Source organism: Doryrhamphus excisus, linkage group LG5 (genome assembly GCF_037039965.1).
Source record: "Doryrhamphus excisus strain RoL-2023G ecotype Guam linkage group LG5, RoL_Dexc_Guam_v1.1, whole genome shotgun sequence".
Classification (NCBI taxonomy): Eukaryota; Metazoa; Chordata; class Actinopteri; order Syngnathiformes; family Syngnathidae; genus Doryrhamphus; species Doryrhamphus excisus.
The window spans coordinates 23,831,896-23,844,634 of NC_136361.1; the positions used below are offsets into that span (position 1 = coordinate 23,831,896).

The following is a 12,739-nucleotide window of genomic DNA, read 5'->3' on the forward strand; positions in this document are numbered from 1 at the left end:
AATATTTATGTAACGTTACTCCGTGTCTTTGCTTCATGGAATTCACACACACTGTTTTTCTGTCCGCCAGTCATTTGTTTCCCTTCACATAGCAGACTAATCAATTTTTCAGGTGCTTTTGGCATTATGGAAGCACGAGTGCAAACGGGTGATAGCTGACCGATTTATCATGCCTGAAGAAGTGGACTGGTTCGACCAGGCTTTGGCAAAACTGGTGGGGGACACACTTGGAGAAGACCATAGGAACATAGTAGACCTTGGCGTGGACAGATACTTTGTCGACTTCCTGCGAGACACACCTGAAACAACTGGTAGTCACATAGTACTTTGGAGTAATAATATGGAGTTATTATCCAAAATGAGTTCTAATACGAAATGTTTCCATTATAGGAGAGGAGCCAGAAGATTCTGATCTGGATTTGCCTAAAGTGTACGAACCCATTGAGTCATTTGAGAGCCTAAAGGGTCGACTGAACATGTTCCTGTGTCTTTACAATGAGAGTGTCAGGGGGGCTGGCATGGACATGGTCTTCTTTCAGGATGCCATGATACATTTAGTCAAGGTAATGTGGGTCTCACACTTAACAACACAACAATGACCCACACGTTCAATCATTTATTGTTAAGCCTAACCATTTAATAGTCACTTTGAGAATAAAATCTATCTGAGATGATACCAAAAAAACACGTTCTGTACTGTAATGTGAATGTGTACGCTTTAGGTGTCGAGGATAATCCGGACACCCGGAGGTAATGCCCTGTTAGTCGGAGTTGGAGGATCAGGAAAACAGAGCTTGACAAGGCTGGCGTCATTCATCGCTGGTTATGAGATTTTCCAGATCACTCTGACACGGTAGTACTCACACACACACAAATACACAAGGTACACTGACACAATCTAACAAGTTACACATAACATTTACATTAGAGGTCTTTGATATTTTGGGACATCATTCTAATTTTTATGAAATGTTTTTCTGTACAGTAGATTTCTTCAGTTACCATGTGAAGGAATTATTTATGCCCATTAAAGTAACAACTGGATGATTACCCTTTATTTTATAAATACCTCTTGTAGCCTACAACATCACAATCTCAAATCCATACATCCTAAAATGATGGCCTCTGCTCTAACAGACCTGAACTCCAAGATCTAAAACGTTTTCTACGTACGCAAAAGTACGTCTTTTTGCACAATATTTAGAATCAGAATCATTTTAGTGTCTGGAATACAAAAGTACTTTTGTTTGTTTATTGTGGCAACACATCAAACATCATCCAGAGCTGTGGTAGAGACCCCCCCCCCCCTCCAGTGAAACTGAAGCCTACTGATGCATTTGCTGAAAGTCTTCCAGGCCTCATTCCAGCATCAACTGAACTTCCTCTGTGGAACATTTTCATTGTCGCCTGTGAGACGTTTCCTTTTCATTGCAGTTTGAGTGGAACCCCCCCCCCAACTGATTCATTTGTCTCGCCTTTTTGTGTCTTGCCTCATTGTGTTCTGTGCCACTTCTGCCTACTTTTTGCTTCTTCTTCCCCTGTCCCCATGTGCATTGGTCTCAGTCGGATTTCCTTTCAGATTTTCCTTGCAGACTTGAGTGTGGCTACTTGGCATTAATGAGGGATCCTCGTGTTGCTCCTTATGGCCCCCACAGAGACAACTGGGATGACAATCGCTTGTCTCCAAATCCTCTCTTCTCCTCTGCTTGTTCCTTTTTCATTCTCCTCTGCTGCTTTCATTTCACACACGCACACACACACATGCACACATGCACATACACACACACGCACAGACACACACACACGCACATGCACACTCAAGTTGTACCTGCTTTTTTCCCTGATTTGACTTTCATTCCCGACACGATGAGTGTCTTACCAACATCTTTTTTTTTTTTGCCTCAGCCATCCTTCTTCGTCCTTTTTCATTTTCTCATCACTTCCCTCCTAAGTTCATATTTTCCACCAGTTTCTGCAGTTCAGTGAAATTCCCATACAGGCAAACACCAGTAGATGCAGGGGTGTGCAAAAGGCACGCAAGCAGAAAATTGAATATGTAATGCATATTATTATATCCAGCACACTGACTTATGTTTTAGAATCCTATGTATAAATAATTCTAAAAATAAAAAAACATTATTATGGTATAGCCATATTTATAAGCATCTCAACACTCATTTATATTCACACATTTTTAGTGCATCATGCCCAACTCCAACATCATTTGCATCACTCTATATACAGTACATACACAAGCATGCACATTTTTATTCTTGGCCTGGAAAAATGGAAAACTGTTCCGTTTTTTTTTTTTTTTAGGTCCTACAACTCAACCAACTTGATGGACGACCTAAAAGGTTTGTACAGGACGGCAGGCCTGCTCGGAAAAGGCATCAGCTTCATCTTCACTGACAATGAAATCAAAGAAGAGTCCTTCCTTGAATACATGAACAACGTTCTGTCATCTGGAGAGGTGAGGAGCTTTGTTGGAACAAATGTCAAAATGTGTTGAGAGGACTTATTTTTTGCTGAGCATTGCTGCTGAGGATGGATAGATAGATAGATGGATGGACGGATACAATCATGCAGGGAAACCTAAAAAATAAAAGTAAAAATTAGGCCATGACTATTTCCTAACGATTTTTCATCATAAAATGTTGGTTTCTACAACATACAAACAAAGTTTAGAAAAGACTTCAAGAGTTTGCAGGCTTCCTCATCTCCAAGTTCCAAATGGATTTCTCCTGCAGCAGTAAAAGCAGCAGCAGGTACCTTCAAAGTTGACCTTCAAGGTCAAGCACCACTGTTAGCACATTTGTCTGATGCAGTGTCCATCACCACTCCTTGCAATGTGTGTCTTTTTCAGGCTTTCCAACGCAACTAAAGCGTTTCCTCAGCACTTTACCGGCTCTTTGCTTCCTATACTTTCCTCACCGGCTTGATCTTTCTCGGCTTATTCTTGTATTTTCTGTCTTCTTGTGTTCTTCACACCTAAACTTCATAACCCCCGTCTCTGTTATGGTTAATTTACCTTCCATTTACCTCACATCATCATGTCCTGCCTTTGTTCTCTCACAATTTTCTCCCATCACCCGTCTTTCCTTTCCCCGCCTCACCCATTCCCAGTGACACATTCAACACTGTTATCTTCTTTCCTCTTCGCATCGCATCTTTTGATGACGAGCTGAAGTATAAAGCTTTCCACAATGTTCTTACGTGGGTGCCCACTCGTGCCCCCAAGTTGATACAGTCCTGTATAGACTGCATTATTTAAGACTTGTCAGCGCACTTTTATACCAGTTGTTCATTAATACATTTTCACTTTCACTTTCACTTTCACACATGTAACAATTCATTTTCTTTCAAGCAATTATGTATATACTGTATTCACACTTGCCCTTGCCAATAATATGTCAAATGTACCGTCCTGGCAGTCATGCAAATATATAAATATCACAGTCCACAGACTGACTTCTAACCAGACTCGATCCATCCAAGGTCCATTAATACTGTAAAACTAATGCACGGTCTTAAAGCCAATTAACCAAGAACAAAATGTCCCCGGACGGATTCCATTAATCACTCAGCACAAATTAATACTGTACTTGCAATTATAAGCTTTATGTGAGCTACAGTGGAACCGATCATTGAGTAATCACCTTTGCCAGTTATTACGTAGTATTCTACCTCATGTTGTTGTACCTCATGCAGCATGGCAACCATGTGATGGATGAGATGAGGCAACCTTGCCTGCCTTTCTTCAGCTGTGTCGACATAATTGGTATCTTTAAATAACTTGAAACTGGACAATGTTCCTGCAAATGGCCTGCAAAAGGACTGATGAACGAGTGATGAACGAGTGTTGAACGAGTGATGAACGAGTGATGACCGAGTGTTGAACGAGTGATGAACGAATGAGTCAGCATTATTTAACCTGATATTTCTTTGTTGCTTTGATACATGTTTTGTTTTAATTGATCTCCAGAAATTTGAAAATACTTTTGTTGAAACAAAGGGCTCTCGTGAGCAGTGCAATCTGGCGCAGCGTGGCACACCCACACCTCCATCCCTCCTACCGGTGCAAGTGGCAAAGAGGGAGGGGACAAGGCGTGAGGGGGTTTAACACGGACGAGGGTCATCTTAACCAATCTCGTTGCCTTTAAACGCGCGGGACCGGACTGCCATGCGAGCCATTCACCACTACGCCACCGCATCTGTTCCTGGCAGTTCCATTAAACACAGCATCACGCTAATCTAAGCATCTTACTTTCTGACATCCTCAGGTGTCCAACCTGTTTGCCCGGGACGAAATAGATGAGATTCTCAGCGATCTCGTCCCGATCATGAAGCGAGAGTTCCTGAGGCGGCCGCCGACCAATGAAAACCTGTACGAGTACTTTATGTCACGAGTACGACACAACCTTCACGTCATTCTGTGTTTCTCACCTGTTGGGGAAAAGTTTCGCAACCGGGCGTTAAAATTCCCAGCGCTGATATCCGGGTGCACAATGGACTGGTTCAGGCGCTGGCCGAAAGATGCTCTTGTTGCAGGTAAATGTTTGTTTTCAATACTTCCCGTACATCAGGTGTCAAATAGGTCTTCTGAAAACAGGATTGTCCCACCAACAACCTTTAATGTTAAACACAAATTCCCCCCCTCCCTTGTCGGCTTTTCCCTGTCTGGGTTCACCACAGTGAATCATCGCATGAGTGATTTTGTCTTAGCTTTTATGCCAGATGCCCTTCCTCCCGGGAATTGAACCCATGCCCTCTGCTATGAAAGGCAGCAGTGTGCACTGTTACCACCAGTCTCTTACTAAGAGGAATTCTTCCCAGACTGGAATCTTTATCAACTGATCGGGCACCCAGCATTTAGAATCTGGGAATATCATGCAAGCTCAAATCAAAAAGTAAACCAGTGTTGATATTAAAATGCCAACGGGGTAAAAAACAAAAAAACACCAGTCTTAGCTTCCGATATGACTGACAGGACATAATGCCTAGGTGGTCCAGCTCATGGCTCAATATGATGATTATGTGGGTCTATGATTTTTCTCACCAGTTTCAGAGCACTTTGTGTCTGTGTTTGATATCGACTGCTCACTCCAAGTCAAGAGTGAGGTCGTTCAATGCATGGGCTCCTTCCAGGATGGGGTGGCTGAGAAGTGTGTGGATTACTTCCAGAGGTACACGCATGCAGTATACTGATCAGTGACGTACTTCATACTATATATATATATCTTAAAGGGGACCTATTATGCTCATTTTTCAGCCCTTTGTATTGGGATGTGTAATCCTACTGAGCCGCTATACACAATAACCCGAACAGAAAACTATTTAGATCTTCCAGAATCTGCACCTATTCCAGCGGTATTTCTTTGAATTTCCAAAACAGTCTGTTTTAAGTTCCACCGAGCACGCCCACTGCGCTATGATTGGTCACACTTCCAAGCACACTCCCTTAAGTACCGTATTTCCAGACTTCTGCCAAACCCCACTTTCTAATTTTGTGAGTATGAGAGTTGATAATAAATGAATACAGCCTTTGGAGAGCTAATTGAAAAGTGGTCACTTTGGCACGATTTAACACGAGAATACAACAAAATAACAACATTTATTGGTCATAAAAGTGTAAAAAGCACAATAGGTCGCCTTTAGATACTATGAATAGGACACAAAGAACATTGATAGTTCCATCAAAACATATGTATTCCAATTTGAATGTAGATATCGCCGCTCCACCCACGTCACTCCCAAGTCCTACCTTTCCTTCATCCAAGGCTACAAGAGCATCTATGAGGAAAAAAGGTCTGAAGTCCAAACGCTGGCTAACAGGTAAATCCGCAACAAAATGAAATATCCGTAGATTTGTATTGGCTTCCTTAGCTAACATCTACATGTACATCTACATCATGTATGTGTTATGTGATACTTTTTGTAACACATACGAGTAACTGGCCTTAATTACTGCATGGAGCAGCTTTTCTCACATGTTGATTGTCAAAGTGTGCCAGACATTACAATTCCACATTGCTTAGTCAATAGGAAGTGACGCCCTAATGGAAAGAAAAGGATTGGATGAGCAGGACATAAAGACATGATCCAAGTAGTTTATCCAGGAACAAAATGGCTGCTACTGTTTTATTGTAAAACATCTCAGTTGCTTTTTTATTTGATCATGTCTTCATATTTGTAATCTGATGGGTGAACCCAAATGTAAGTTTGAGCCATACGGTGGTGACAGTCACAACGTCAATTCCGTATTTGTTTCACAATGCTTCTATTCAGGATGAACACGGGCCTCCAGAAGCTCAAGGAGGCGTCCGAGTCAGTGGCGGCACTCAGCAAGGAGCTGGAGGTGAAAGAGAAGGAACTCCAGGTGGCCAATGAAAAGGCTGACATGGTGAGTTAAAGCCGTCGTGATGTTAGTTAATTAGTTAGTGTAGGTGTGTGGGTTTATGAACAGCATCTTCCAAAGTGCATTAAAGTATGTCACAAATGTTACAATTTTACAGCAACGTGATCAACAAAATTGATGAGTCATGCTGCGGTACAAAAATGTTGAACATCATTATATTTTTCCTTATGTTTTGTCTTCTGGAAATGCTTCTATCATGTGAGGTACATCGATCGCAGTACATTTGGGTATTTTCCCAGGTGCTGAAAGAGGTGACGGTCAAAGCCCAGGCAGCCGCGCGGGTGAAGGTGGAGGTCCAGAAGGTCAAGGACAAGGCTGAGGCGATTGTGGACAGGATCTCAGCGGACAAGGCCATTGCAGAAGAAAAACTTGAAGCCGCCAAGCCTGCGCTGGAGGAGGCTGAGGCAGCGCTGCAGGTATGCAAACGATGGAATGACCTTTTTGATATCAACTTGTTGTGTTTCTTAGCGAAACGCGAGCGGGGGTTAGCTTCTGAATCAAACAGAATTCCTTCCACGTGTCGTATATCTTCTGTCAGTCTGGCAAAGTGGCTCATGGAAATATTTCTCTGCTTTGCATCAGTTGCTACGTTTTCAGCCTGTTTATATTCTGCACTCAAACTTCAGTGGCAGAATAAATTTGCCCAGAGGGAGTCACAAAGGTTTAGAAAAAACCCCTCAGTATACTGAATGGGAACCTCTTTCGGCTTATATGCATGGCAGTATATCATCGGCTTCTTTTTCTTGTGGTGTTTCAGATTATTACATATTCATATTAAGAGAAACAGATAGGTTGGCATGAGGCTGAGAGGCGGATACAGATGAAGAAGTAGTGCAACCGGATGTCCATCCATCCTCTTTCTATGCCGCTTATAATATAAGATACGATAAAATATGCCTTTATTCGTCCCTCAGTGGGGAAATTTGCATTGCACAGCAGCAAGAGTACAGAATCAGTTAAGCAGTACGAAATACACAATATATAAAAATAAACAATATAAACAACCCAAGTATTAACAAAATCAACAGTTTTACCCAGTTATATACAAATACAGTATGCAGATAATATGAAACGAGATGAGATATATGACCAGTCTATACACTGAGATCTTGCTAGTGAGTTAATATGAGGCATTATAGAAATACTTTACATCAAACATAATACATATATTGCATTTACAGCATTTATCCTCACTAGGGTGTCTTTGGCGAGAGGCGGGGTACACCCTGGACTGGTCGTGCATTAATAAATAAATAAATATAAATATAATACATGACTTATGGTCACAAAGCCGAATAACAAACAGTGATCCAGAGAGAACTCTTGAAAACAGAGCGCCCCCCCCCCCAGTGTTTCTGTGTGACAGCGGGGGTGTCTACAGTCAGCATGGCGCTCTGGGGTGAGAAGCCGTGTTGTAATTAAAGCTTGCCTCCTGGGTAGCATGCAAAGCTACAATGTCAGGTCCGTGATTAGAATGATTGTCTTGCTGTGGTGGACATAAAAGCGGATGCATCCTAACTAGTAAGACAATATGCAGGGCAAAGTTTCAGCATATCTTTCTTGACTGTGAAGAACGTATAAGCAGCATGACTTTTACAGCAAGTTTACTGCTGGCTGCACACGAGCGTTCTTACTTGTGCTTAAAGTGTCTTGTAGTTTGCAATCAGTGGTTTTGACATCAAGTCCATCAATCAGCCTACTTTCCTTGTGTTCATCTTATTAACAAGTTGATGCAGATGTGTCCATCTGGCATGTATTGATTTCTCCATAACACTGTTTGATGTTGCACTGGTGTAAGCACACATATATTTACATTGCATTTGCATTGCAATTGCCTTTAACCCAGTTTTTTTATTCAGCGGTGCTACAAATCAACTTTTGTTGTGTTATAAAGTCATAAAGTTGCAAAGTGTGTGAAAACATATTGATTAAAATCGACAAAAAAAAGAAAAAAACAGAACACCAGACAGTCTTTAATATGATATTGACTCCATGAATATAACACAACATACGTATTTTTAACCGAAAGAAGGAAGTGGCCGTATATTCCAGTCAAGAGACCGCCAAGTGACTTCTCTCTTTTCTTCCTGTCACTCACACACACACACACACACACACACACACCAGTGACTTAAAGAGTCTTCCCAAAATGTCCAGATTGACTTCCAGCTCTTCCATCCTTTGTCCACTCAGACAATCAAGCCATCGGACATCGCCACGGTGCGCACACTGGGCCGCCCCCCCCACCTCATCATGAGGATCATGGACTGCGTGCTGCTGCTCTTCCAGAGGCGGGTCAACCCCGTAAAGATCGACCCGGAAAAGAACTGCAACACTCCATCATGGCAGGAGTCTCTTAAACTCATGACAGCAGGAAACTTCCTGGGCAGCCTACAGGTATACGCTACTGTATACTACTACTACTACTACTCTACTCTACTCTACTGCTACTAAGTACAGTAGAGTGGCCGACCTCCACGTTCATCTGGAGGCCCAGATTGCCTCCTTATACGAATTTATACAGTTTTTTTCTTTGTTTTGACTGAAATATACTTCTATAAAAACAACTGTTACATTGAAATGTAAATAAAGAATACTAATGACTTCGAAGTGGAGCAACTACGTATAATGCATCATCATTCTATCCCAATAATTCTATTATTTCCATACTTGAGCAACGCCACAGGGCTGACATTCTCTCCCCTCGTTAGTGCATCCGACCTGCAACTGCTGAGCATCACGGACTTGCTCTTTCCCCCCACCTGGACTGTTTATTCCCGTTTTCCCCACGTAAAGCAAACCGCCTGTATCCTGCTTTCCAACGCTTTCATTTTCTCCTTACAGCAATTCCCCAAGGACACCATTAATGAGGAGATGGTGGAGCTCCTGCAGCCCTATTTTGACATGCCGGACTACAACATTGAAACAGCGAAGAGGGTATGCGGCAACGTGGCCGGGCTTGCATCCTGGACTAAAGCCATGGCGTCTTTCTTTTCCATCAACAAGGAGGTCTTGCCCTTGAAGGTAATCTTCTTTATCTTCACTAAATGTGATGCTCGCTACACGCTTATCCTCACTGGGTATGCTGGAGCCTATCCCAGCTGATTTGGGCAAGAGGCGGGGTACAGCCTGGGCTGGTCAGCCAATCACAGGGCACATATAGACAAACAACCATGTGGGAGGGAAGCGGAGTACCCGGAGGAAAGCCACACTCCACTCCACTCCAAACTCCACACAGAGGTGCCCAAGTGGAGATTCAGACCCAGATTGTCCCATCTCCTGACTTTGTAGCCAACATGCTAACCACTCGTGCACCGTGCGGCCCGTGTTCATTACAAATATTACAAAAAGCACATCTAAAATGGATGCTAAAGTCCTTGGCCTGCTTCCTGCTGTCCTGCAGTCCTGCTGACTGACAAAAGGGACCACAAACGTCAGTGGAGAACACAGCCACGGGCTGCTGCTAAGTCTGGATTTGATATGAGAGAAGATGAATTCATATCCCCAATGTTTTGGCTGCAATGCTTGGCAGATTATGCGGCCCAAAAACACAAAGCAAGAATAAAGACTTTTTTTTCCATTTAGTTTCCATTTAATCTCTTTAGAGCAGACCCCAGAAAATGATCTCCCCGGGCTGAGATCTTGGTCTGGACTATCTCAATACCAGTCAGAAATTGTAGAGAAGTACAGGAGGAAGAAATGAGGCTGGATGATAATAATAAGCAGTTTGCATGGGCTCGATTGTTTCCACCATCACCCAACAGCGGGCGTCAACCCACAACTGTTTGTCATTCTGAAAATAAAGAGTAGAACGTGACACATCAGCAAATATATATTTATATGTTGAATAAAACAGCAACATCACAGGAAGAGGTGAACATAGCTGACTAACAAAACGACTGTAATGCGATGGTTCCTTGCCAGTTATTAATAATAAACACCACATTTCATATTTTAAATATCGTAAATTCTGGTTTTTAAGCCACTACTTTTTTCTTAAACTTTGAACTTTTTGAACTTTTATCTCAAAATGTTAATCTTGTGATCTCATTTACTTGAGTACTACTAGAACTACGATCAGCAGTCATGACCCAAACATTCATATCTTGATAAAAACTCTTGTGGATGGTTTTAAGTATCATTTCAGCTCATGTAGATGTTGGAGGAAAAAGCTAAAAACTATGTAGACTTTTACTTTGGTAAGTCTGCTCCAGTTCAAATTGAAAACAAAATAAAAACCCAATAAACACTGAATTTGTTCTCACTATTTGAACGCAGTCAGAGGTTTGGCTGAGGGATAATTCCATCAAATTCACGAGTACAAATCCAATAGAGGTATTTTTCAGGTTAAACGTGTGTTCCAGCTTATTGCACTTTATTGGTTGTTCCATACGTTCCTGTGAAATTGTCCATAGAACTAAGTACATTCTACATGTCATGGTTTCAATTCCGTTCTATTCTGTTTTAATCAGCCACTTTTTATATTCCACCTCCTTCCTGCTGTTGCCTCTTGACGCTTTACCTCCACCTCCCGCATCTCAATCCCATCTCCTTTTGACATTCAGTCATGCAAACACACGATGAGAAATTCCCGAGCCCGACATTTTCCCCCAGGATGAAACCCAGCCTAGCAAATTGATTTTCTGATTTCCAGCCCATGTGGTGCCTCCCTTCCTGGGCCGGCGTGCCAAACAAACAGACGGTGAGATGGACAGGAATAGTCCTCTCCTCTCAGATGTCGATTAATATTAAATGAACACTTACACACTTGGACTGTACCACTTGGATGCAATCAGACTGGCGCAGCAACACGTACGGTACTCTCTAAATATATGTAAACCAAAGCTCTGCAGGATGAAAAACTCCCCCCCTCTCCTGCTGTTCCTTTCCTCGTGCCTTGCTGCCCCCATCACCGCATCATCCCTTTTTATTTTCAAGCTTGTCTCTCATTTCCTCTTGGAAATCTCAGTTACTTGCAACCCCAGAAACTTACGTCTGCACCCGCGATTTACTCTTTTACTTCTAAAATTGGACGTAATAGCTTAATTTCCTCTTTGCACGCTGTTTCTTAAGCTTTCACCGAGAACACGTGAACGCAGAGATACCGTTTCACTGCCTCTTAGTTGGTTAGTGTGGGTATTAAATATCAACATTAGTCAAAGAAACACAATACTGACTTCCATAAAAGACGGTTAGTAGCAAGTGTTAGCAATAGGCTTTCAGACATTAACCAATCAGAACGAAAACATGCCAATGTCACCGTGGGCCTTATGGGGTGAATCTGAAATTTGATTGGTTAATGAAACAACCCCAATGGCTGCAAGTGTGGATTTGACGGAGGCCAGCGCCCTGGAGTCTGAAGGACACGGGCAGATTACGATGGCCGCCAACACATACAGTAGAAGCTGACATCTACAAGTAAAGACGTGCCGCACTGGAATGTGGTGCCATGTGATTGCCTGGGATAGGCTCCAGCACCCCTGCGACCCTCGTGAGGATAAGTGGTAGAAAATGAATGAATGAATGAATGAATGAATGAATGAATGAGTGAATCATGCTGGTGGCCTTCATGGCACATCACGACATTCAGCACTTATTAGCACAGTCAACCACTAATTCCTGTCATTTGGTTAATTAATCATATAATTATGAATACACATTCATACATGTAACACTATAAATAGCTTTACAGTGTTTTTATCATAGATACAGACGCTACTGACAGTGTTTACATGGAGTTAAAGTGGGTGAACAATTTTCCATCCCGTCTCCAAATGTGTTCATTTAAGAAGTCCATCTATCATTTGTGGTTTCTCGCTCCCTCCACCTACTTTTCAGCGCTGTGAGAAAAGGTCATAACCCTTTTAGTCATTTCACGTGGAATAAAGCCAACACAGAGTCCCGTCATTTTCCTACTTCCTCTCTCAGGCCAACTTGGCAGTGCAGCAGAATCGCTTGGCCATTGCTCACGCAGACTTCCAGAAGGCTCAGGCGGAGCTGGACGCCAAGCAAGCAGAGCTGGATGTGGTGCAGGGCGAGTATGAGAAGGCCATGATGGAAAAACAGGTCAGTGGCTTCTTTCGTATCCTGGGACCGCCACAAGCAGGAGGTGTGCCATTGGAGCCCGACCAGTCCAACCAGTAGAACATCGGCTCTCATAAAAGTACAAAGCTGTCCTAAAATAAAGGACTCCTGAAAGAAAGACAAATCATATCCTTTGGATTTCATGTGGAAAGCCAGACGGAGGAATCCTTAATCCGACAGCCAAGTTTATTGTCTGCAATGTCATTGAAAAAAGGCCATTTTGCTCCTTTTAAAGCT

General features: G+C 42.5%; 1 protein-coding gene across 1 annotated transcript in view; it reads left to right on the plus strand.

Annotated features, from left to right (window-relative positions):
* dnah5 (dynein, axonemal, heavy chain 5) overlaps positions 1 to 12,739 on the plus strand; it is a 62,902-nt gene that overhangs the window by 26,556 nt on the left and 23,607 nt on the right. Inside the window, exons 56-67 of the mRNA XM_078790944.1 lie at positions 113 to 311; positions 391 to 563; positions 723 to 853; positions 2,320 to 2,473; positions 4,284 to 4,551; positions 5,063 to 5,186; positions 5,728 to 5,835; positions 6,289 to 6,403; positions 6,658 to 6,834; positions 8,612 to 8,815; positions 9,263 to 9,442; positions 12,347 to 12,484. Of these exons, the coding sequence (XP_078647070.1) occupies positions 113 to 311; positions 391 to 563; positions 723 to 853; positions 2,320 to 2,473; positions 4,284 to 4,551; positions 5,063 to 5,186; positions 5,728 to 5,835; positions 6,289 to 6,403; positions 6,658 to 6,834; positions 8,612 to 8,815; positions 9,263 to 9,442; positions 12,347 to 12,484 (1,971 nt within the window). The remainder of the gene's footprint in view (positions 1 to 112; positions 312 to 390; positions 564 to 722; positions 854 to 2,319; positions 2,474 to 4,283; positions 4,552 to 5,062; positions 5,187 to 5,727; positions 5,836 to 6,288; positions 6,404 to 6,657; positions 6,835 to 8,611; positions 8,816 to 9,262; positions 9,443 to 12,346; positions 12,485 to 12,739) is intronic.